The sequence below is a fragment of the Sphaerodactylus townsendi genome, linkage group LG15 (assembly GCF_021028975.2).
Source record: "Sphaerodactylus townsendi isolate TG3544 linkage group LG15, MPM_Stown_v2.3, whole genome shotgun sequence".
NCBI lineage: Eukaryota > Metazoa > Chordata > Lepidosauria > Squamata > Sphaerodactylidae > Sphaerodactylus > Sphaerodactylus townsendi.
In genome coordinates, this window is record NC_059439.1 from 619,299 (window position 1) to 644,550 (window position 25,252).

The 25,252-nt window shown below is 49.8% G+C and overlaps 1 protein-coding gene across 1 annotated transcript in view; it reads right to left on the reverse strand.

The window, feature by feature from the left end:
* Positions 1-25,252, reverse strand: part of NMT1 (N-myristoyltransferase 1) — a 30,092-nt gene that overhangs the window by 1,075 nt on the left and 3,765 nt on the right. Inside the window, exons 2-11 of the mRNA XM_048518131.1 lie at positions 14,864-14,972; positions 13,232-13,397; positions 12,384-12,502; positions 10,585-10,676; positions 9,227-9,343; positions 8,356-8,526; positions 6,953-7,061; positions 4,999-5,169; positions 1,827-1,994; positions 1,349-1,486 (exon numbers count right to left, since the gene is read on the reverse strand). Coding sequence (XP_048374088.1) covers positions 1,349-1,486; positions 1,827-1,994; positions 4,999-5,169; positions 6,953-7,061; positions 8,356-8,526; positions 9,227-9,343; positions 10,585-10,676; positions 12,384-12,502; positions 13,232-13,397; positions 14,864-14,972 — 1,360 coding nt within the window. The remainder of the gene's footprint in view (positions 1-1,348; positions 1,487-1,826; positions 1,995-4,998; positions 5,170-6,952; positions 7,062-8,355; positions 8,527-9,226; positions 9,344-10,584; positions 10,677-12,383; positions 12,503-13,231; positions 13,398-14,863; positions 14,973-25,252) is intronic.

A 25,252-nucleotide genomic window follows, 5' to 3' on the forward strand; every position in this document is an offset into this window, starting at 1 on the left:
CGTTTGGGTGGGTGGGTGGGGGATTTGCCACAACATATTAGCAACTATTTTGGCGCCCTTTCGCCAGAACTGTCTTTCGCTGTTACTCTCATGTCATCAACACAATCCTTGAACCCATCAAGCGAGTGATTGTCTGAACGGGGAGTTTGACACATCTCCCATCTACGGAAGGGGACTATTAAGTTTCCTTTTCAGGAACATGGAGAAGGTGGTAACTTGGAAAACAGGCAAGCAATCTCCGCACTGTACCTTTGCACAAACTCTGATCTGAAGAACCTGATGAGGAACCTCAAATTTTATATTTAATAACAGGCTGAAGTGTCAAGATTTTGAAAGAGTAGTGATTAAGTCTGAAAGAATCAGAAAGCTGGGGGGACGGACTTGTAGCTCAAGTGGGCCAACTTAACTTTGCTGGATACTTCTACACATTTATTGTTTAAGTTCTGCTTGAATCAGAATCTGCTGCCCTACTCTGCAACGGGCGGGATCAGGGCTGTTCTCAAGGTATTCCTGAGCAGCAAGCCTGTAGATCAAAGAGGAAGGCCCCAGAGATCCACTGGGAAACACTTGGGGGTGTGTGAGTGACTTGGGAGCTAATTTCGTGCATGATATTAGAAGGCCATCTTAACCAGGAAGCTCAAAGGATGACCCAGGACTGACCCATCGGCTTTATATTATGTCACTAGAAGATCTCTCTAGTGCTTAGTATGCCAAGAAGATGTTATTGTTCTTATTCTACAGCACAAGCCTGAAGTCTACCAGAACCCCCATCTTGTTTCCAAAACGGTTGGCAGGAAGTTTATTCGGTGCTTTTACAACTCCAGGGCAGAAGGACTAGAAACAGTGGTGGGATCCAAAAATTTTAGTAACAGGTTCCCATGGTGGTGGGATTCAAACTGTGGTGTAGCGCCAATGGGGCTGGGTGGGGTATTCTGGGGGCGTGGCCGGGCATTCTGGGGGCGGGGCATTCTTGGGCGGGGCTGTGGCAAGGACGCAGCCGCTGTGCTGGTCCTTGGGCGGGAAACAAATGCATGCAGGCGCAGGCTGCCACGCACGCCGGTGCACCTCCTGCTAGACTGCTTCCAGTTCTGCGCTGAAAGGAGGGGCGTAACTAAGGCAAAAATCACGTGGCAAAATCACCCATTAGGAACCCCCTCTCGGCACACACAAATAATTAGTAACCTACTCTCGGTGAGAACCTGCTGGATCCCACCTCTGACTAGAAACCTCCTTTGTTTGCCAAATGAAACCAGAGTTCCTCAGAACTACCCAACAGTTGTCAGACTGACCAGCAGGGGACGGCTCGAAAAGCAACGTCACTGGGAAGGGGCCGGCTTCCTGGTCTTACCTTCTCTGGCCCCATGCTGGGGCATTTCCAATTGTAAAGGTAATACTGTAAGTTTCCATCTCCGATCCCGAATTTCAGCTTCTCCAGGAAAGTCTTGTTCTCCATGAGGTCCAGTGCATTGAAAACATCAAAGCCCTTCTGCAGAGAGAGCGGGAAACAAAACACAGACGTTTGCTTGCTTGTTGAGTAGTTTTGCAGGCATTTATGAGAAACAGGCTGCTTTTTTGTCCGCAGAGCCTACGAATGGAGAGGGGCCAGTTCTTAACCACAACAGTCAGAAATCTGCCTTAATAAAACCAAACCTCAACGACTCAGGCATTCAGGGATCCATCCTACCTTGCTCTCCGAGGCTCCCCTTTACACCCCAACTCACATTTACCCATGTCTGAGATCTCACGGATGGCAAAAAGATTCCACAGCAGTAGTTTTGATGGAATACGGTCATAAAGAGAGTTGCACGCGCAAGAGAGAAACTCACCAGCTTGGCCAATATGAGGGCATCGTTCATGAGGTCTAGGAGTGGGGTCTTGCTGTGGACGTTGTAAAAAGAGTAGGCTGCCTTTAAGCTCTTGTGAGTGGGATGGTTCATGATCGTGGAGGGCAGGGTGTAAAAACTCAGGAAGTCAGTCACCGCTCCACTGGCATTCTGGAGAACGCAAGAAGAGACACAGGTCAGAATGAACCCCCCGGCACAGACTGCACGCTGGTCAGCCCTGGGCCATCAGAAACTGGCTGGGAGGGTAGCAGCATCACATTATTCATGCTTAGAATATTGGAAAGGTCTTCCAAGCCAACCTCTAACTGCAATATACCCCCCCCCCACATCTGAATCCCCCCCCCCTTCCATTCTTAGAATGCAAGTCCCAAAGCCCTTTTGGCTGCAGAAATGCAAGTGAATGATGTGGCCGCCTGTTTTGTCCAGATGACCTAAGAAAGAGCGTGGTGGTGGCGGCGGCGGCAGAGACGGGCCAGCTACCCTCTTCCTGAACAAATTCACTGTCATTTATTATCCACAGTATTTCTCTCTGAGCTCTTTGTTTCCTCTTTAATGCCCACAATGATACAGATTCACTGGGCAGGAAAACTGGGAGAGGAGGGAAAGGACCTGGGGCTGTCCCCTGGTCCACCACCACCACCATCATCATCATCAGAAGAAGTTTTTATATCCCACTTTTCTCTACCTGTAAGGAGTCTCAAAGCAGCTGACAATCACCTTCCCTTCATCTCCTTGGGAGGTAGGTGGGGCTAAGGAACTGTGACTAGCTCAAGGTCACCCAGCTGCCTTCGTGTGGAGAAGCAGGGAATCAAACCCAGTTCTCCAGATGAGAGTCTGCCGTTGGTTTATTAATTAACTAATTAATTAATTGGGTTTGTAGACCGCCCCATTCCCAAGGGGCTCTGGGCGGTGCACAACAACGTCAGTATATATACAATGTATAACAAAGGATCACGATAGTGACCACATAAACAATTGTTACATTTACTAAAATCCATTACAATCCATTAAAACAGTGGTCAAAACAATAATAACAGGCATCCCATAACCCAATTCATTAAAAGCCTCCCCAAAAAGAAGGAACGGCTGGACTCCTCCCTAGGAGGGTAACAGAGATGTAAACAAAGATAGAATAGTAAAAATAAGTGAGTAAAGGGGGGCGCCCTACTCAGCGACTGGACACTCCAAAGGCCCAGCGGATCAACTCAGTCTTACAGGCCCTGCGGAATTCACCAAGGTCTCACCGGGCCTGGACAGCTGGAGGAAGAGTGTTCCACCAGGCCAGGGCCAGGGCCGTAAAGGAGGCCAGCTGCATCATTGAGGGGCCAGGAACCACCAGCAAATTGGCCTCTGCTGAGCGCAGAGGCCGAGTGGGGGCATATGGGGTAATGCGGTTCTCTCAGATGATGAGCTGGGTTGGCCTGGGGAGCACTGGCATGGGAGACACCAACGAATTCCAGGGGAGCCATGTGGAGAAGAAGGCGGCGGTGGCAAACCATACTCTTTTCTTACCTTGAAAATCCTACTGAATCACCATAAGTGAGTTGCAATTTGACAGCACTTTGCAGACACTCCTGCTTTTTGAACAGTTTTGACTCCTCCCCTTTGGTGTAGGTGGTCCCCTCTGCTGAGGAAGGAACACAGCTCCACCTCATCAACGAAGGACCCCCAGTGTGATTGTGAGCAGATCACTTCCCCCGGATAGCTGACTGCATGCCATGTTACACATACATGGTTGATTCTGCATGTGCTTGTTTGCAATAACAACTGCACATGTAAACTAAGGGCAGGCAGGCAGGCAACAGGACCGCAGCTGGTGCTACATTTTGGCTGAACTACATCTTATACGTCATGAAAGTTTTTTTTAAGTCTGGCAAACAGCCCATTCTTCAAAGAGAAATGACTGTAACAAATGACAGATTTGTACATACCCAGGTGAGTGTGGAAGAATTCCTATCAGTACGACTGTTCAATATGACCTCACCAGGGTTTAGAATGACGGGAGCTTGGCCCCCATTAGTGTTCTTAGGACCCCCTTCACCATGTAATATCTGGCTATGGACCCAGCCCAGACAAGCAGTCGAATGAAGTGGTAGAGTGTGGCAGGCTTCAAACAGGTATTTTACCTGGAATGCTGCCACGCATGCAGAAATCTGGCCCAGCAAGAAGCTAGAGACTCTCACCCTGATGTTGCTTTGGTTTGCAGAAACAGTTTTGTTTTTTTAAAATGTGTAGCAGCTGGCCTCTCCCACCCTGCAGAGGCAGAAATCTACCTACACCAGAACTACACCGCTTGATCTAGCTGCGGGTGAAGACAAGGTCATAGGTGGAGCCTCTAAGAGTGTTTTCTCAAAGTTGCTCTTTGGGTCTGGGGCTACAGTTCAGTGGGAGGAGGGCTGCTCGGCCAGCAGAAGGCCCCAGCTTCAGCCCTTGGGATCTCTACCAGGACCAGGCAGGTGATGGGGAAGACCTCTCTGCCAGAGAGCCACTCCGAGTAGACAAGACCAAGACGGCTGGATGTTGGGATCCAGTAGCAGGCAGATTCATGTACACGGCCAGGCCCAGCAAGAGCAGCTGCTGAATTTATACAGCCCTTCGAATGCTCAGAAGTACTTCATGTGAAGAAGAAGAAGAAGAAGAAGAAGAGGAAGAAGAAGAAGAAGAGGAAGAAGAAGCGGAAGAAGAAGAGGAAGAAGAGGAAGAAGAGGAAGAAGAAGAAGAAGAAAAAGAAGAAGAAGAGGAAGAAGTAGAAGAGGAGGAGTAGTAGTTTGGATTTATATCCCCCCTTTCTCTCCTGTAGGAGACTCAAAGGGGCTTACAATCTCCTTGCCCTTCCCCCCTCTATCATTATCTGTCATTATCCCAGGACTGCTCTTACATCCGATGTCAGGGCTGCGTACATTTCCTCTTTAAAAAGATCCCCAGTTCTGTGTGTAAGTAGCAAATTTTACACCCAGGAAAATGGGCCTTCTGCAATGTGCACAAATTACCTAAACTATGTACACCTGCACACAAGCATACCGCATATAATGTATTCTTGTTGTTTCACTTGAGGGAGGGAAGGAAGGAGCGTGCAGGAAGACCGAGGCCCTCCTTCCCAGCGCCTGCTCCAAAGAGCCCTGGCAGTGGAGAGGAAGGGAAGGGAAGGCCTCACCTCAACCACAAAGGTGTCGATGATGTTGGGCTGGGGCAGGAACCAGTGCTCCACCTCCTCCTGATTCATGACCGGGGTCAAGTGGAACTGCTTCAGGTATTCGGCCAGGAGTCTGTGCACAGCAGGGATGTCTCGGTGCTCCATCGGCCGCAGCCCTGGAGTCTTGGGAGTCTAGAGGAGAAGAAAAGCAGAAGAGACCTCTGAGGAAGGCAAGCTGTTTCCAGGAAGGAAAGCCTCTTCAGGTCCCAGAAGTCATGTTTCACAGGGAAAGGAGGGGTGTCTTTACAACAGTGGTTTTCAAACTATCTCCTGACAAACTCTGGGGTTTTTTAGAAGTGTTATCGGCGCTCAATAAGTAGGTCAGTACCGCTGGATAACCACCCTCTAAAAGGGCTTTGGATACGACAGTGAACTAGGGACTTGTCAGACTCAACGAAACACTGTAGCTGTCCCCCGTGGTATAAGAACATAAGAACTAGCCTGCTGGATCAGACCAGAGCCCATCTAGTCCAGCACTCTGCTACTCGCAGTGGCCCACCAGGTGCCTTTGGGAGCTCACATGCAGGAGGTGAAAGCAAGGGCCTTCTGCTGCTGCTGCTGCTCCTGAGCACCTGGTCTGCTAAGGCATTTGCAATCTGAGATCAAGGAGGATCAAGATTGGTAGCCATAGATCAGGGGTCCCCAAACTTTTTAAACAGGGGGCCAGTTCACTGTCCCTCAGACTGTTGGAGGGCCGGACTAAAAAAAACTATGAACAAATTCCTATGCACAAATGGTTGTAAAATGTTTGATTTCACCTTTCAGCCTTTCTGTCATGGTCTATTTTTAGAACAGTGACCAAAGTATGTCAAGTACAGGGTGGGCTCCAAATATTGTTGGGGAGGCTGTGGAATACCTTCCCCTGTAAAAAAAAGCAGAACTTTCCCAATGAAGCATTCCATCTAACCCAGGATTAGGTATCTTCCTGGGTTCTTCCTCCCTAGCAGCCAGCGAGCGATTCGCCAGCCTGGCTGATGCCAATGGGAGTGAGGCGGAACAGAAAGCCTGAGAGCAACACATGGAGTAGCCGAGAGGGAAGGGCGGAGCAGGAGTTGCCACGTGTAAGGTTTCCAACTCTGGGTCAGAAAATTCATGGAGATTTGGGGGTGCCATCATGTAATTGCAATCAACAGCCGTTGGGGCCGGTTCCTCCTCTCCCTCGAGCCCCCACTGCACATGAATGGAGCCATCGCTGCCATGCCTGGCGGGCCGGATAAATGCCTTCAGGGGGCCACATTTGGCCCCCGGGCCGTAGTTTGGGGACCCCTGCCATAGATCGACTTCTCCTCCATCAATCTGTCCAAGCCCCTTTTAAAGCTATCCAGGTTAGTGGCCATCACCACCTCCTGTGGCAGCATATTCCAAACACCAATCACATGTTGCGGGAAGAAGTGTTTCCTTTCATTAGTCCTAATTCTCCCCTGCCAGCATTTTCAATGGATGCCCCCTGGTTCTAGTACTGTGAGAAAGAGAGAAAAATGTCTCTCTGTCAACATTTTCTACCCCATGCATAATTTTATATTCAATCCTATCCCCCCTCAGCCGTCTCCTCTCCAAACTAAAGAGTCCCAAACGCTGCAGCCTCTCCTCATAAGGAGGGTGCTCCAGTCCCTCAATCACCCTCGTTGCCCTTCTCTGCACTTTTTCTATCTCTTCGATATCCTTTTTGAGATGTGGCAACCAGAACTGAACACAGGACTCCAAGTGCGGTCGCACCACTGCTTTATATAAGGGCATGACAATCTTTGCAGTTTTATGATCAATTCCTTTCCTAAGAAGGAGACTCCACCGCACCCTGAGGCAGTGAACTCCACTGCTTTGTGCTTGGGGAATGACCTTTAGGGGAGGGGATACTCAGAAGGATTGTACCCAGGGGCCCTGATTAGGTTCCAGCCCAGCCCAGCCCAGCACAGACCTCTGGTAGCCGATAAAGCTTCATAGTTCGCTGCATAGTCATGTTCCTACTCAGGTGGGAAAACTTCACTTCGATCAGCTTGCGTGGATTCAGGGACCGGTGCCAATACCTGCCGAAAGGAGGAGGCTTCCTGATTAATTCAGCTCATTTGTCACGCTGCTCGCTTCACCGAGGGAAATGTGAATCCTGCCAACGAAGCCCAACTAAGTGTCTCCAAAATGTTATAGACATCCACAGGCTCATTTTTTTTAACTGACATTGTAGGCAGGCACCATGATGAGGCTCAGAAAAAGGGGCCGGCACGTTCTCTTGGGAGCCTCTCAGAATACTGGGAAGGCCTCCTGTGTGCTGAGCAGCAGAGCCTCCACTCGGCAGGCAGGGGGTTCCGGATTCCCAGCATTTCCTATTAAAAGGATCCAGGAGCAGGTGATATGAAAGACCTCTGAGAGCCCAGAGAGACCTTTCGGCCTAAGATCCTGGCAATCAGAGCAGACAATACTGACTCTAACACAGTGGTTCTCAACCTGGGGGTCGGGACCCCTTTGGGTGTTGAACGACCCTTTCACAGGAGTCGCCTAAGACCATCGGAAAACGGTCTTTTTATATTCTATATATACCAATTTTATGGTTGGGGGTCACCACAACATAAGGAACTGTATTAAAGGGTCGTGGCATTAGGAAGGTTGAGAACCACTGCTCTAACATATTAACATTGCTAGCTCAGCAGGCAGGATTCAGGACAAGTTTTCTGTCAGGAGCACGGAGCTTTCCTACTTCCCCCGGCTCACTTGTCTCCTCAAAATGGTGTTCCTTGGAGACAAGGGGATCCGGAGGAATGACAGGAAGGCGGAAACTGGCAGGAGACTTGAGGGCAAAGGTAGAAATGGAGCTTTGTTTCTTTCCAGAAGAACTGAAGGTTGGAGCACAGGCAACGCGTCATTTTCAAGCTGTGTGTGACGGTGCCCTAGAGCACCGAGAACGTACGAAGCACCTTCACCCCTGCTGTTGAGCGTCCGACACACAGCTTGGGAAATGCCAGCTGGACACTCACAATCCACACATGCCATATTGTTGCTCCGAACATCTACACCCAAAGAGTTTCGTCGGGCTCTACAGTTTTGCTCCCAGCAATTTCCGGGACAGGCTGGTTCAGCCACAAAGGTCGGTTAATTGGCTGAGTGTTTTTCACCTCAGGTTTGACGGCTCATTTCCTGTTTGTGTTTACAAATCGTAGAGATCAGGGCCGACACTCCACATTTCGACATGGAGCAGGTTTCAAGGCCCCGGGTGAGCCTGCCAGGTGAGTCGTACAGAGAGAATACCTGTGACAAGTCAGCATAACTCTAGAAAGAAGCTGCTGGAAGGAAAAGCTGGAATGCAGCCGGGATCTATCAAGCCCTTACCGACAGGTCCCCACCGGTTTTGGAAGCACCACCCCTGCAGTGTACACAGCCTGGAAAATCCCCTCCAAGTGCACCCGTCGGGTGATTTCTCTGATGAGAACTGGCGCCACCCGCTTGGAACGCAGCTTCTTGTGCACACACAGGAAGTTTATCTCCACCATTTTCTTTTCCCTTAAGAGGAAGACAAAAATAAAAAGCGTGAGGAAGACTCCATTTCTGGCCTCTGCCATGTTGAGGTGCCAGACGAGGACGTCAGATACGCAGGATTAAGCCCCTACTCAAAGCAGAGCGGGAAGCTGCTGCCTTGCGGTCCAAGCTCTGCTCACAACACGAGTTCGATCCCACTGGAAGTCCGTTTCAGGCAGCCGGCTCAAGGTCAACTCCGCCTTCCACCTTTCCAGGGTCCATAAAATGACTATTCAGCTTGCTGGGGGTAAAGTGTAAACAACCGGGGAAGGCAACGGCAAACCACCCTATACACAAAGGTGATGTGACATCACCTCAAGGTTCAGTAATGCGTGCACAGGGGACCACCTCCACCTGTCTCTCCATAATGTCAGCCTCCTGGGGGATGAGTTACTTCAGAAAGATAGATTCTGATTTTTAAAAAATAAAGTCAATTTCTAAAGCAATAAAATCCCCCCCAAAGTAAGGCAAAATAAGAGGTTTGGGAGCTCAAAGCCCAACTGAGTTCCAGCCTCCTCCTTCTGCATGACTATTTTCAACAGTCGGTTACAAGGCATTTCTGCTTCAAAGTGAAATCTGATTTCAGTCCACGAGGACAGCCACGACCGTCCATCCACTAAGAGAGTCAGTGGAACGGGGTCTCCTGAAAAGCAGGGCTTAGGCCCCAAAAGGCAGCAGAACGTACACCTCATATATGTGAACAGTTGCTGGAATAGCACTGATGAAGCCCACCAACTTCTTGCTCGAGATGACTCTCACGCCGCAGTGCCACTGGGGGAGCCAGCCGGGAGGACGCAAGGCCCTGGAGAGAAAGCAGGTTCTCATTAGAAGCCTTTGCTCCGTGCTTCTGATAAACAGCACACCAATGGCCACACAACAAGCAAACATTCCAGCCATTCACACTGTTTATTCCCTCTGTTTTTGCAGGCCTCTGCAGTCAGACTCCAGCATGCAACACTGTAGATCACAGGTGTCAAACTCGTGGCCCTCCAGATGTTATGGACTACAGTTCCCATCATCCCCTGCCAACATCATGCTGACAGGGGATGATGGGAACTGTAGTCCATAACATCTGGAGGGCCGCGAGTTTGACACCTGTGCTGTAGATTTAGAATTCATCAAAGGTTTGATACCATCTCCCCCGAGGACAACAAAGGATTCCTCAGTTTAAAACACTCGGAACACTTAAGTAGACAAATATTAAGTAGTTTAAAGCACTAGGAAAATGGCCAATAGCAGCTACAGTGAACGGTCTCTCTACTTTTCTTGATTTCGTTAGAATTATACATAACTTGGCCTAGCCCTGGAGTTCCTGAATTTCACTGCCTCTTGACCCTGCTCTTGATTTTTTTTCATAACCTTCATTGACAAATGACTCACTACAGGAGTCTGAAAGACAGCTGGACGATCATTTATGCTAAATAAAAATGTATTTGTTTTTGTGGGACCAGAAAGCCCATTTTGAATTCCAGGGTTTTCTGAGCAGTTTCATCACCTTTTCAGGACCGGTTTTGTAGCAGTTGTTTTTTAAGCTTAAAACAAAGTAGTACCAAGCCATACTGGCAGGAGCTGATGGGAATTGTAGTCCATGAACATCTGGAGAGCTGCAGGTTGCAAGCCCCTGTACCAGACTATCCAGTGTGAGCAAAGTGCTTTATGGGCTCTCAAAGATGCAGCCTCCTTAAGCATTCCTTTGTTCCCTCCAGGGCCCCCATATTTCAGATTCGTTATGCCAGAATAGGCAGACTATGTGTTTGCACTCATGTTATTATGATTCTAGAGCACAGATGTCAAACTCGCGGCCCTCCAAATGTTATAGACTACAGTTCCCATCATCTACTGCCAGCCTGATGCTGGCAGGGGATGATGGGAACTGTAGTCCATAACATCTGGAGCGCCACAAGTTTGACACCTATGTCCTAGAGGTGGGAAACAAAGTGAAAACCAAGACTTAAAGTCTACACTCCCCCCTCCCTCCAGTGATAAAATAAACGGCCACCAGGACTGCGTCTCTGAGGGGACCAAAGAAAACCTGCCACTTACCATAAGAGGAACTCTGGCGAATAATCAAACCGGAACATGTTGTCGTCGTCTTCCACGTAGTTCTCGTTGAGTAGGGTGTACAGCTCTTTGAGCTAAAGAAACCAAACAGACGTGTGATCTGCTTAAGCAGGCAAAATTGTCTCTGATTATCTAGCAAGATACTAATTGCAAGAATTATACAAGGTCAATGTGGGGATATAAGACAGCCCACTAAAATAGCACTGCAGAGATCTAGGAAATCTCATGTATGGTTTTTTTTAACAAGTCACTTTCTCAGGCTCCGTTTCCTGCCTGGGGTTCTAAGCACCCACCTCACAAAGCTGTTCACCACAGCACAGCAGCATCACACAGTAGCGCGCAAAAATAAAAATGCTATATGATGATTTTTTTAAAAAAAATGAGAAAATAAAACTGTAAGGCTCACACAGTAGCAATAGGCCACCAGGTTAACCAAAATCGTTTCTACACTCCTAGGATGTCCCATTTCTAAATCAGAAAAATAAAGTTTCGGATCCTAGTCTGGAATAAATGAGATGTGCAAAGAATAGGACTGAAAGTGCTCAAGGTAACAGAAAGGCCTGACTGGCGCAAGCGGTTGTGAAGAAGAAGAAGAAGAAGAAGAAGAAGGAGGAGGAGGAGGAGGAGGAGGAGGAGGAGAAGGAGGAGGAGGAGAGTTGGATTTATATCCCCCTTTCTCTCCTGCAAGGAGACTCAAAGGGGCTGACAAACCCCTTTCCCTCTCCCCCCTTCACAACAAACACCCTGTGAGGTAGGTGGGGCTGAGAGCTCCGAAGAACTGTGACTAGCCCAAGGTCACCCAGCTGGCGTGTGTGGGAGTGCACAGGCTAATCTTGTTCCCCAGATAAGCCTCCGCAGCTCAGGTATCAGAGCGGGGAATCAAACCCGGCTCCTCCAGATTAGAGTACACCTGCTCCTAGCCACTACGCCACTGCTGCTCCAGGCGACACAGCAAATTAAAGGAGAAAATTCTCCTTGGCATCAAGAGGACAAAAAACCCCTCATTTTCAGGTGGAATTTATAAGGCAGCAAGTAGTGAGAAGAAACAGCCTGATCAAAACGAAGGATGGTGAAGAAGAAGAAGAAGAGTCAGACTGTGATGTGAAAAGAGAGGCAAAAGGAGCATGCCCAGAGAAAGCAGTTTCAAACAACAACAATAAAAAGGATTTAGGAAAAAAAAGGATAAGATAGATGCAAACAACAATGATGCTTTAAAAAGACATTTTAAAAAAACACCCTGAAAAATAATAGAAAGCAGGGGGAAAAGTGAAACTACAGAATAAGGAAAGAGAGTAAAGAGAGAGAGCGTGGGGGGGGGGGGGGTTGTTCTTCTGAAAGCCGAGAGGCTAGCATGCACCTACTGATCCCGCATGTATTCAGAATTAGTAATTCTTTTATCAATCCCCAACTTAGTCACCTGTCAAATTGAAGGTCCCCAGAGCAGAGGTCTGCAACCTGCGGCTCTCCAGATGTTCATGGACTACAATTCCCATCAGCCCCGGCCAGCATGGCCAATTGGCCATGTGTGGCCGGGAGCTCTAGAGAGCTCAAAGCAGCTGAAGTACCAACTTCCCTGGAAGTCAAAGGTGGTGGGGGGGGGGGGGCGCATCTGTTGAAGTTGTGAAGAGGAGGACTAAAACATGAATGGGTGAAGCTCTGGCAGCAATACAGAAAAGGACAACGGAACTCCACTTAACAATGGGGAGCACTGAGAGAAGAGGAAAGGCCGTTTCCAAGGGAAAACCTTCCAGGAGGGTTACTTCTGCCTGATCCCTACTCACCACACCTCGATCCCCCAAGTCCAGGGCATCCCACATAAAGCCCTGAGGCAAGGTGTAGGGCTCCTGGCGGATCTGGTCCTTGTCTGGTTCGACGGGCCCGTGCGTGTTCACTACTTCTCCTGAGTGAGGGAAAAGGGAGAACAGGTTTCCTCCAAGTGCAATGAAGAGTGGCCAGGGGGCTCTCCCAGCCCTGCTCTACAGAGTCAGTGCCCTAGAACAGGGGTCTGCAACTTGCGGCTCTCCAGATGTTCATGGACCACAAATCCCGTCAGCCCCTGCCAGCATGGCCAATTGGTCAATGGGAATTGTAGTCCATGAACATCTGGAGAGCCGCAGGTGGCAGACCCCTGCCCTAGAAGATCATGGGCCACCCTGCAAAGAATTTAATGGGGATGGTGCTGCCCTAGACAGCCCTCTGAGCAATGGAGGAGAACTCCGGGGCTTCCGGATGTGTACTTCTGATTCAGCACAGCCCCTGCTTGCCTGTATCCCACCATCCTTGCGCCTTGGCAACTCCAGCCTCCCAATCCCTCCCCTCCCAACTTCCTGTGTGTCTTTGGCCATAACAGAAAAGGGCTCTGCCCCAGGACTTCAGCCAACCGACCCATAGAGCAGTCTCTGGCCACAGAAAGGCACCTCTTCTCAAAGAGCCCCTCTCACACAACATACACAGCTTCTTGGATAATGTGCAAACTCGGAGGGGGACGGTGGTGGTAATACACTCACCCTGTCAGCCCATTTTCCCACCTTACTTAATCACCACTAAAAAAAATAATGGGCACATCTTTCTATTTTCTCCAACCAGATTGAAATAATAGTACGCAGAAAAAGATTCTTAATGCACGTACCTAACTTGGGGACCGGCTGGGTGTCCCAGAACTGGTAGCTGCGCTTGGTGGCTTCCTCCATTGTCTTGGCAGGTCCATGAGTTACTGAGAAGAGTTCGATGGCCTTTTGAATCTCCTGGATCCTTTCTGCAGGCAACGAATTGACCTGCAAGGGCAACGAATTGACCTGCCACGGGAAAAAACACGGAGAACCAATCAACAGACTGGCAAGCCCCACCTTCTTGCTCTGCTCTAAGGGAAAGATTTCAGAACATAAGAACCAAGAGCCTGCTGGATCAGACCAGAGTCCATCTAGTCCAGCTCTCTGCTACTCGCAGTGGCCCACCAGGTGCCCTTTGGGAGCTATCAGGCAGGAGGTGAAAGCAACGGCTTTAAGGTTTTGGAGGAAGTGTTACCTTGTTATTCCATTCCGGTTACTTTGTCTGGGGTTTTGCTTACAACCTTTTGTCAAGCTTGTCCACGCCAGTGTGGGAAAACAAATAAGGGAGCATGCAAAGTTCAGGTTTATAGACCATCCCCCCCCATCCCCGACCCCCAATACGCTCCCGCTTTGTGGGGGAGGTATCTGTCCCGCCATCTCTCCACCCTCCCTCGCAAACCTTCTCCCCAAATACTTAAACATTTACTCCCACCCTCATCCAGTTCTACCTCGAGAACAGGTCAAGTCACGCATTTTCAATACTGCCTTTTTGACCAGCTCTCAAGTGGCCACAAAAACGAACCCCCCGCAACTGGCAGCTCCTTCAGTAGTTTGAGGAAACTGCCGAAAGAGAGGTCACCCAAGATTGTATAGCCTGCTTTTCTCTCCCTTTAAGGAGCCTCAGAGAGCTCCACAATCAGCTGCCCTTTCCCTCCCAACAACAGACACCTTGAGACAGAGAGAGTGTGGAGAGAACTGTGACTGGCCCAAGGTCGGGCAGCAGCAGGCTTCACATGGAGGAGTGGGGAATTGAAGCCAGTTCTCCAGATTGGAGCCTGCTGTTCTGAACCGCTGTGCCACGCCCAAGGGAATACTTGCTTCCGAGCCCAGAGTAGGCAAGCTTTATCCCCGCCCTCCCCTTGCATGCCACCCCTCCCCCTCCCTCCCCTAGGGTAGGTGGGCCATGTCCAGATGCTGGGCCCCCTCCCTCCCCTTCCCTTGCATGCCACCCCTCCCCCTCCCTCCCTCTGCTAGGGTGGGTGGGCCATGTCCAGAGTCTTCAAGGAGTTGGTGTTGATCTTTAAGGCCCTTTGCGGCCTGGGGCCCTTATACCTATGAGACCGCCTTGCCCCATATGTCCCCATCCCCTCCCTTAGATGCCACCCCTCCCTCTGCTAGGGTCGGTGGGCTAGGTCCAGATGCTGGGGCCCCTCCCGGCCATCCCTTGAATGCCACCCCTCTGCTCTGAAGGGGTATTGATTGTATTGAGTCTTAGTTGAATTGTTGACTGTTTGTATTTGTAATTTATTTGGTGGTTTATTTGGTGACTTTATTTGATGTAAACCGCTCTGAGCCCTCCGGGAGTAGAGCAGTCTATTAAACTGAATTAATAATAATAATAATAGCTCCACATCCTCCATCGTTTAACTTCAGCTGAAGCATCGAAATATCAACCTGCGTGAAAGTCCCGCCCCCTCACCCCCTTTCTTTACCTTGGCTGATTGGTCTTGAGCCAAATCAATCTGCTCCCCCTTTTCTTTCTTCTGTTTCGGTTTCTTCTTCTTCTGCTTCCCCGCACTGTCATCGGAAGGGCTGAGGCCTCTGCGGAGCAAACGGAAAAGGACAGGAGGGCTGTGAAGGGCTGAGGGATAAAAATAAGGTTTGGAGATCACCGGGCTGGGGGGCGAAGCGAACAAGGCCGGCTTCCTTGGAAGGTGTTTGTTGTGCACGTTTGAGAAAAGTCACCTGCGCTCAAAGGCTTAGTCCTGAGTGGGAAGGTTGGAGTAACAGGACCCATGAGACTAGCTTTTTAAGAGGGGGCGAAAGACCTGAATTCAACAAGAAGTTTGCCTTATTCCGAGAGAAAGGGGAGGCATATGTTCGTTTCAGGTGTCAAACTCAGAGCCCTCCAGATGTTATGGACTACAGTTCATGCTGGCAGGGGATGATGGGAACTGTGGTCCACAACTCCCACTCCTACACATGAAGCCTACTGGGTGACCTTGGGCTAGCCTCAATCCTCTCCAAACTCTGTATTGGGGAGAGGGAGGGGAAAACAGTTTGTAAAACTGCCTTGAGACTCCTTCAAATTGGAGGAAAGCGGGGTATAAAAACCAACTCTTCTTCTGACATTTGGCTTTCCTCTGTGACCTTCTCCAACTCTACCAGCACCCTGCCTGCCAGGAAACCCATGCAGATCTTGCTATAGAATACCCATGGCTTTTCAGAGCAAGCGGAACTCATACCCTAGATCCTTGGTGGCGAACCTTTGGCACTCCAGGTGTTATGGACTACAATTCCCATCAGCCCCTGCCAGCATGGCCAATTGGCTGGTGGGAATTGTAGTCCATAACATCTGGAGTGCCAAAGGTTCGCCACCACTGCCCTAGATATTCCCTATTAATGGCGGTCGAGGTGGGAAAGCAAAACAGGCAAAAAATGCTGACCACAGGTGTCAGGCAGAAAACCCCAGTCCTCCAAGACTGAGTTCGGTTTATTCACCCAACCTGAACAACTGCTTGAAGCCAAAACATCAAAAGTCAGCAAAGATAGGTAGAAGATGGGCGACGCTTCTTCAAGAAGAGCTGGTTTTTACACCCCCACTTTTCTCTACTGAAAAGTCTCAAAGTGGCTTCCCTTCCCGCACTTGCATCACAGACACCTTGTGAGACAGGTGGGGCTGACAGAGTTCAGAGACACCTGTGACCGCCCAAGGTCACCAGAGCAGGTTTCATGTGTAGAAGGAGGAAAACTGAACCTGGATTAGAGTTCCTTAACCTCTCCATCAGACTTGCTCTCACCATTTTATTCTGGCATTAGCACAATTTTATTTGAATACAGCAGCTTTTCTCAGACTGTGGTCCAGGAGCCCCCAGAGGTCTGTGTGCATAACTCCATGCCTCTGCCCTCTCTTTGGCTCATGCGCAAACTGAACCCTGTCAACTTCGTAGGAACTGGGGCAGGGAGGCGGTTTCACTTCCCCTCTTTCAAAGGCCGGGACCTGCACATCTTCTGTGACCTGCAGTGACCCAGCTCCTCAAGAGCTGCCTTTTTCGCAGCCTTCCAGAAAGACCTGCTGCTGCTGTGAATGCGTGAAGTACAAAGACACACCGTGCCCATGGTCGGTCGACTTGCAGGCGTATTGAGAAGAGCGGCAGGAGAGTGAAATGAGGCCACTCAGCAGTAGAGAGGATTGTTTAAAGCTAAGGAAGGAGCCCTTCCAGCCAAAAGCTTTCTCCTGCCTTCACTCTCTCCTCCTGAGCAGCTCCCTCCCTATCCTGACTAGTCAGTGGTCTATTACTCCACCTGGTTGTGTCTTCCTGCATGGCAGAGGGTTGGACTGGATGGCCCTTGGGGTCTCTTCCAACTCTTATGATTCTACGAATGTGCAGCACAGACTCCCCACCCCACCAGTGATGTTGAAACTCTTCCTGAGAGACAACCAAGCTGTCACGTGACTTCCTGTGCACATCAATAGATGCTTCTGCCTACTGGTTGAAGGTAAGAACACAAGAAAGAGCCTGCTGGGTCAGACCAGAGTCCACCTAGTCCAGCACTCTGCTACTTGCAGAGGCCTTTGGGAGCTCACAGGCAGGAGGTGAAAGCAAGGGCCTTCTGCTGCTGCTGCTCCCGAGCACTTGGTCTGCTAAGGCATTTGCAATCTGAGATCAAGATTGGTAGCCAGAGATCGACTTCTCCTCCATCAATCTGTCCAAGCCCCTTTTAAAGCTAAGCTTTAAAAGATAGATTTGGGTCTGGAAAGCGTGACAACCACTGCCTTAGAAAACACTGCCCAGAAGACACTGAGCAACTGGGGCCCCACAGCCGAGTCCTGGGATGGAGCTAGTTGCAAGCGTCTGAGAGCCCTGAGAAAAGAGGGTGCGTAGAAGTGGGTGCCGTTTTCCCCTTGGCATAGCCCCCTTCTTCCCTTTGGTTCCAATCCTTTCTTCTTAACCCCACCGTCTTCCATTTCAATTTGCTCATTGTGGTAAAGAGAAATGACACAACATTTGAGTGACCTTTTCTTACCCTGCATAAAAACAATATATAACACACATGCCATCGTGCCATACCAAGCATACTTTGTCTTGTCGAAGGCTTTCATGGCTGGAATCACTGGGGTATTGTGGGGTTTCCAGGCTGTGTGCTTTCTAGCACATGCTTTCTAGATCCTCTGTGCTTTCTAGATCCTCTGAAGATGCCAGCCACAGATGCAGGAGAAACATCAGGAGAGAATGCTGCTAGAACACGGCCATACAGCCCGGAAACCACACAGCACCCAAGCATACTTTCTCCATAACGCTATTCTTTTAAACATCATGCACTGCATATGAAGTCTGCAAGCTCAAAATCCTATCATACTTTTGGCAACGTAGCACACAAGAGATGTGAAGGCCTGAAATATTTCTAGAAAGCTACACCTCCAAATGAATGAAATTAACAATTTCCACCTCATTCTTTTTCAGCGGCAAAAGAACGAATTGCAGTGTCAAAATCTACATATTCTGCTTTGTGTGATTCAACTGAAAGGACCACAAAAGTATCTTGTTGATCCTGTGACACTGACTTAAGATAATGTGTAACTCGATTAAGATAACTCTAAGATAATTAAGTTTAGTTTGCTCAAACTCCTTTCGGCTGATTCAACCAAGACTGGAATTGTCAACACCAACTGCAAAGCCGCAACAATATTTGGGAACGCAAGACTCAGTGAACAAGATGTCAGGTAACGCAAAGTCGCCTGTGGGGGACAGTGGCCGGGGCGGGGGGGGGGGGCATCCTGCCCAGAGTCTTTGGTTCTGCCAATAAATCCTGCCCATCAACCGCAGTTCGGTAATTCAGCCACCTCTCTAACTGATTCCTTCATACGATTAAGAAATCCGAACTTGGAGGTAAATGTTTTTTGAAAAACAAACCTTTTCTCCATTTCAACCAGGATAGTTTTAAGTAGAGGTCTGTTGACTGTAGGCTCAAACTGTGAAGCAGGATCTACGTGTTTCCCCCAAAATAAGACAGGGTCTTATATTAATTTTTGCTCCAAAAGATGTGTTAGGGCTAATTTTCAGGGGATGTCTTATTTTCCCCCCATGATTTTGCCCCCTCCCCCACATGACCAGATCAGCTGCGCCAGGTAATCTGTAACTAGGGCTTAGTTTTGGAGTAGGGCTTATATTTCAAGCGTCCTCCAAAAATCCCGAAAAATCATGCTAGGGCAATGGTGGCGAACCTTTGGCACTCCAGATGTTATGGACTACAATTCCCATCAGCCCCTGCCAGCATGGCCAATTGGTGCTAGGGCTTATTTTTGGGGAAACAGGGTAGTAAGTTTCAGCTATCTGCTTGCTGACACGCTGCTTCTTTACAAACTTCCTGTGAGCATTTCCTAATTTTCTGATGCAGTCTGGGCATCCGGAATTCATTGGAAACATCAAGCCGTTCACGTATCCTGGCAGCTCTACTTTCTGTCCATTTAAAGTCTGGCTGTAAATTCTCACTGAGGTGTGGCTGTCACAGATTCTGCCAGTGAAGTAACACTGTGTGTGTGTGTGTGGGGGGGGGTGTGTGTGTGTGCATGCTTTGGTGATTTGGTTCACCTGACACAAAACGCCACACCATAGGCATGACGATACCACAAAATCGTACAAAGATGGCAAACCGTACTTTTTGCCTGCCTGCGTGTATCATCAAAATGGGCACTATGAGAGAGTTTCTCCAGCGCAGGGGTCTGCAACCTGCAGCTCTCCAGATGTTCATGGACTACAGATCCCATCAGCCCCTGCCAGCATGGTCAATTGGCTGATGGGATTTGTAGTCCATGAACATCTGGAGAGCCGCAGGTTGCAGACCCCTGCTCCAGCCGCCAGGGGTCTGCAACCTGCAGCTCTCAGATGTTCATGGACTGGAATCATCAGCCTGCCAGCATGGTCGAATTGGCTGATGGGATTTGTGAATCCATGGCTCTGGAAAACTTTACAGAGTTAAGACCTAACTCAGCATTGGGAAACCAGATGTGGCAACTGCAGCAAAGTCGATTTGACAGCATGCAGGCGAACGCCTCTGGGATACAGCTCTCTGGGTCAGTTGTGGCAAATGTACAGCCGCTTCCCAGAGAAAAAAGCGAATAAAGTTGATGTAAACAATCCCCTTGCCCAGCCAGAACTGTCTGCAGGAGATGCCAATACAAGATTCCAGCTGTGGGGGGAGCAAGGAACGAAAACTGCAGGAGGACTTTCTTTCTAGAAAAATGGCTCACGCTGCTTTGTCCTGTCCACTAATGTTTGCAACATCATCATAGCTCTGACACATACACACCGTATCAGACACCAGGAATGTATACTTTCCTACTACCCTCTTCAACACCACACTTAAAAGACTGTTTCCTTGTGTCTGTGACATATGAAATTCCCGGAAGAATTCTCCTTGAGGTCCACAGATTTGAGGATCTTCAATGCAAAGGTTGAATCCCAACTACTCTATGGGGTCCCCATCTGGATCCAAGCAGTGAACCAAGCTCTGAATGTCCCCCAATCCAAGTTTTCCCACCAAGTAATGGGAGTTCCAAACTGCGTCCCTCACGCAGCCCTGTGACTAGAACTGGGGCAAAACACCCTGGAACATAAAGCTTGGCTTAGAGCCTTCAGATTTTGGCTCCGCCTTCACTACCTGCCATCCGAACGCTCCCTTGTCTCATTGACACTGCAGGACACGCAGGCTAACCCCTGGTTCTCTCTAACTGTGAGAAAGATTATTTCCATCGGCCTGCCTATTGAATCTCTCTACCTAATGTCCTATTCAGAGGCGTACAATAGGCTCAGAGATCGGCTTTTAGATCTAGAATTTGCAAATGTACATCTAGCAGCCAAATGGACCTGCTCTCCAACACACACAGATTTAGTAATTTCATCAATTTCACACAGCACAAGGGACAGCCCCCCCACCCCCGCCCAGATATCTGAGAAGGCTGCTGTTTGGTGGAGGAAAACATTGGAGCCCAGGCAGATCTCAGCCCCCCCCCCCCCGCCCCTGCCCTCTTGGCACCTGATGGCCACTCCTGCCCCAGGTAGTCCCAACAGAGTCGTCATAGTCACTTCAGGTATGCGACTGGTTTTCACCCTCTTTTTCCAGTGAAAGAGGATTTCACCACACAGTTTGAGAAGTCACACGGTTATCTGCCGAGAATGGACTACAGTCCTCAAATGAACAGCAGAAACTCCGGTTCAGCAGGATCGCGGCCCTTTTCCCTTTTCTGCGAGCAACTTTGAAGGCTTCCAGGCCTCTTCCCAGAGCCAACCAACTAGCCTCTGACCAGGAACCATAAGCCAACATGTACGTTTCTTGCTGCCTCCGGGGCAAGGTCCTTTCAGTCAGAGGGTGACATGGAGCAGAACCTGGGTCAGGGTCTACAGAACCCATCATGGCTCCGTAGAATCCACGGCCTTCTGAGACCTGACCCCATGGGCCACGGGCAGATCATGCGAGCACTTTACCTGGAACATGTTCTTCAAACGTCACCTGCCGTTCTTGCTGAACTGCTCTGAAAACAGCAACCTTTGCGTGGCAGGCGCAGCTTGCTGCGGGCTTTCTGGAAGGGCTCACGACAGTGCGGTGTGCACCAGGGACCAGTGCTTGAGGAAGAAGAAGAGGAGTTTGGATTTATATCCCCCCTTTCTCTCCTGCAGGAGACTCAAAGGGGCTGACAATCTCCTTGCCCTTCCCCCCTCACAACAAGCACCCTGTGAGGTGGGTGGGGCTGAGAGAGCTCCGAGAAGCTGTGACTAGCCCAAGGTCACCCAGCTGGCGTGTGTGGGAGTGCACAAGCTAATCTGAATTCCCCAGATAAGCCTCCACAGCTCAAGCAGCAGAGCGGGGAATCAAACCTGGTTCCTCCAGATTAGAGTACACCTTCTCTTAACCACTGAGCCACTGCTGCTTGAAGGGCTTGGAGGTCCAGGCAAAGGTTTAAACCGTAAAGCACTTGTGGACCTCCTGGAATGCCTCCATGGACCCCGGGATCTGCTGGATCCCCAGTCTGAGCAATACTTTTACTTGAGCGTCTTGCCTGAGGCGACTCACTACGAGGGAAGCAGAAGAGCCCGTCGGTCATTGCCGATCTTCTCACACAACATCCCCCAGAGATCAGTTTGAAAACCAGTTTTCTATTCTCACAACCTCAAATCCCACACGAGACGCGTCTCTGGCTCCCCTGAAAGATGCTGCAGCCTTCCGGGTTGCCTTCCTCGTGCCCCAGCTGACCTCCTCTTCACATTAAGCCAATTTTTCCGTAACGTTAAGCCTGGTGTAAAACCTGCTGCTTTCCAACTGAAGCGCCTCAGCAATAAAATCACACCGGAGCCTGCTGAACGGACGTCGCCTTAAGTTTAGGAGCCTGTAAATCCTACCCAGCAAATCCACAGCTAATCAGGTATGATGATTACAGCAAGTGATCCTTTCCGGAACCGCTGGGATGGCCGAACATGCCTGGGTGAGAAATCCAGCCACGGGAGGAACCTCCACATGATGTGGGCAACACATTGTGGTGAAACTGAGTGGAGAGAACCGGAACGAACTGAACTGTGTGAAATCCTGTATCTGCCACGGCCCACTCCGCGACGCCGGCCACAGTTTGCCAAATGGCACCTGCCCCAGACACACACAAACGTATGCACAGGGCTACAAAACCACAGGCTGGGGCAGAAAGGACCACAGAACCCCACTGCAAGGTTTTGCTGTGAAAAGCAACCACCCAGAATCAACAATTGATAATTTTATCACTTTCATGCTGCTCTGTTGTGAGCCCGCTGCAGCAGAGGGCAGCAGGAGAAAAATCAAACCAAATATTTAAAGGTGAGTTTAAGGCTGAATCTGCCCAATGAAACAAACAAACAAAACTTTTCCTAAACCTATCAACTGCAGAGTACATTAGCTCCATCTCTAAAAACCACCGTTTGCACTTTCAACAGCTGCTTTCTGTGAAATGCTATTCTAACTTCACCCCACAACTCAAAACAAAAATGCTAGATCAGGGGTCTTCAACCTGCAGCTCTCCAGATGTTCATGGACTACAAATCCCATCAGCCCTGCCAGCATGGCCAATTGGTCCATGAACATCTGGAGAGCTGCAGGTTGAAGACCCCTGTGCTAGATCATCCTTTGAGTGATTCCAGAAAGGACTGAAATAGAAGAAGAAGAAGAAGAAGAAGAGGAGGAGGAGGAGGAGGAGTTTGGATTTATATCCCCCTTTCTCTCCTGCAGGAGACTCAAAGGGGCTTACAAACCCCTTTCCCTTCCCCCCTCTCAACAAACACCCTGTGAGGTGGGTGGGGCTGAGAGAGCTCAGAAGAACTGTGACTAGCCCAAGGTCACCCAGCTGGCGTGTGTGGGAGTGCCCAGGCTAATCTGAATTCCCCAGATAAGCCTCCACAGCTCAGGTGGCAGAGCGGGGAATCAAACCCGGTTCCTCCAGATTAGATACACGAGCTCTTAACCTCCTACGCCACTGCTGCTAGAGACCCCCCCCCCCAAAGATTCCAGAAAGAGACCCCCACACACACCTGCTCCCTGGTCTGGCAGTTAGTTACGGGGACAGGTTGAAATCTCTAGTCACCCATAAAACTCAATAAGGGACCCTGAGGCAGCTGCGATGGGCTTAATAAGACCCTTCAAGGCAGTCTCCCCACCTCACTGTAGGCTCATTAGTGCAGCCCCCCCCCCCCCCCCCGGATGGCCTGACGAAGTCACATTTATGTCACATCTGGACCTCATAACAAATGAGTTTGACACCCCCACAGCTTAGCCACCCCCTACCCAACCCACAATGTGTGTCACAAGAGATCACAAGTTATCTCCTGAGTGCAGAGTAGATTACTTAAAATGGCCCAGAGGAAAAAGGGCAACCCGGGAGCTCCGTGCAGAGAAAAGAACGCCTTTTCAACCGGCTCAGAGACCAAAGCAGAACGCAGCGCCTGGGTGAAAGGCCACCTCTGTCTGTCCCGCTGCAATGCAGAGGTGATTCGGACTTCCCTAATAGTAGCCTAGTCAGGACTTCAACGAGACAACAGTCCTATCAGAACGCTCCCATCTTCTAAGATCGTTCTCTTCTTCCCAAATAACCTTTCAAGGGACGCAACTGAATGGGTCCGCTCAAATCCCCACAGCTTTGGCCTCTATGTTTTTGGAAAAGATCACTGTTTTGCAGCTCTAGAGCTCGTGAGTCACACCACAACAAGAGAGCCTGACGTGGAACACACATCAAGATAAGAACGAAGTCTGCTGTGTTACATTTTGGCAGGCTCGTATAACACACCCCCAAGTGTGGCAGCAGGACCAGAAAATCCAGTTGGTATCAGGGAGCGCAGAAAGCTTCTGGAACAGGGAAAGGGAAATGGAACAACTTAACTTTCTGGCATCATCATTACACACACAAACCCTTTGTATATCACCAGTATATCTGGCATCATCATTACACACACAAACCCTTTGATTTCTCCAGTCCCGTTTTACAGTATTTCTGAATATTTAACAACTGAGGGGTTCAACTGTTTCCCACTGTTTTCCCACAGGCTAATGGAAGATCTCCAAAAAGTAGAGCAGCAATTATTGTCAGCAGAGTCAGGGTGAGGCCAAAACTCCTTACCCCAAAGTCACCCAAGCCTTCTCTTGCTGCTGGTGCAGAAACCAGAAAGGGGACATTTTGAAGCCATGTCTGTGTGTGTTTGGGGGGGGGGAGGGATTAGGGTTGTTGTCAAGACAAGTGATCAATCACAGCAACAAGTTTGCTAGTGCCAACCTTCAGACAAAGAAGAGCACGAGCATCTGAGCAATGTTCGCTTCAGAAGCCTCTGGAACCACAAGCCTCATGATGCAACCTTCCTTCTCCCCTCCCACCATTTCCACCGCAGGTTTTTTTTTTACGGCTCTAAGCAAACGTGTCAGCGACCAGAGTAGAAAATCTGCACCAGCAACTCTGCCACCTGCCAACGTAGGTGAGGAAGAGCCAGCCCTCTGGTCAGATAAGGTTAAGGAGATCTTAACTCCCTCCAACTAGGCACAATTGTCCTCCAACTACTAGACATCATGAACAGTTTGCCCACTTCTCAGGAGCAGCGGAGACGGCCAGAACATGAACTGAGCAGCAGGGGCTGCAACCTAACGCCACCAAATAAAAGTTCAACAGGTGCCAAGCAGGCATGTGGGGGACATATGGCGCCCGGAGGCAAAACCTCTTCTGGGCGCCCCCCCTCCCCACCCCAACGGAGCCCCACTTACTCGTGAGTCAAGTTCCAGTCCGTCTTCTTGGCCCAGCAGCCGTGGCGCGAGTTTCTCTCGTGCTCCGGCTGCTGGGCCGGGAAGAGGGACTGGACCCCAACTTGAGAGTAAGCTGGGCTTACTTGCGAGCAAGCACTTACTTTTAAAAGTGCTTCCTCTGAGTAAGAGCAAGGACCAGCCCCTCTTCTGGCCCAGCAGCCGTGGCGCAATTTACGCCGCGGCTGCTGGGCCGAGAAAAGGGGCTGGACTCACGAGTAAGTGCTTACTTTTAAAGGCGCTTACTCGCAAGGAAGAGCCGGGGCCAGCCCCTCTTCCCGGCCCAGCAGCCACGGCGCAACTTTCTCTCTGATCACACCTGCACACCATTTTTCTCCCACCTGCTACTTTGCCCCGTTCCCCAAATTTTAGATCACGTCGCGACCAAGGAAGTGTTCTGCCTTTCCCACAAACAAGCCAAACTTGTATGAATGCGTTCGTTCTCTGGGCATCGTGAAGACCAAGCCAGCAATTCCCAAATTGCACAGCAGGAGAGAATTGCTAGAAGGGACAGCAAAAAATAATGAGAGATTCCTGTGCGAACCAGAAGAAGCCACACACACAAAGAAGTCGCTTCCTCT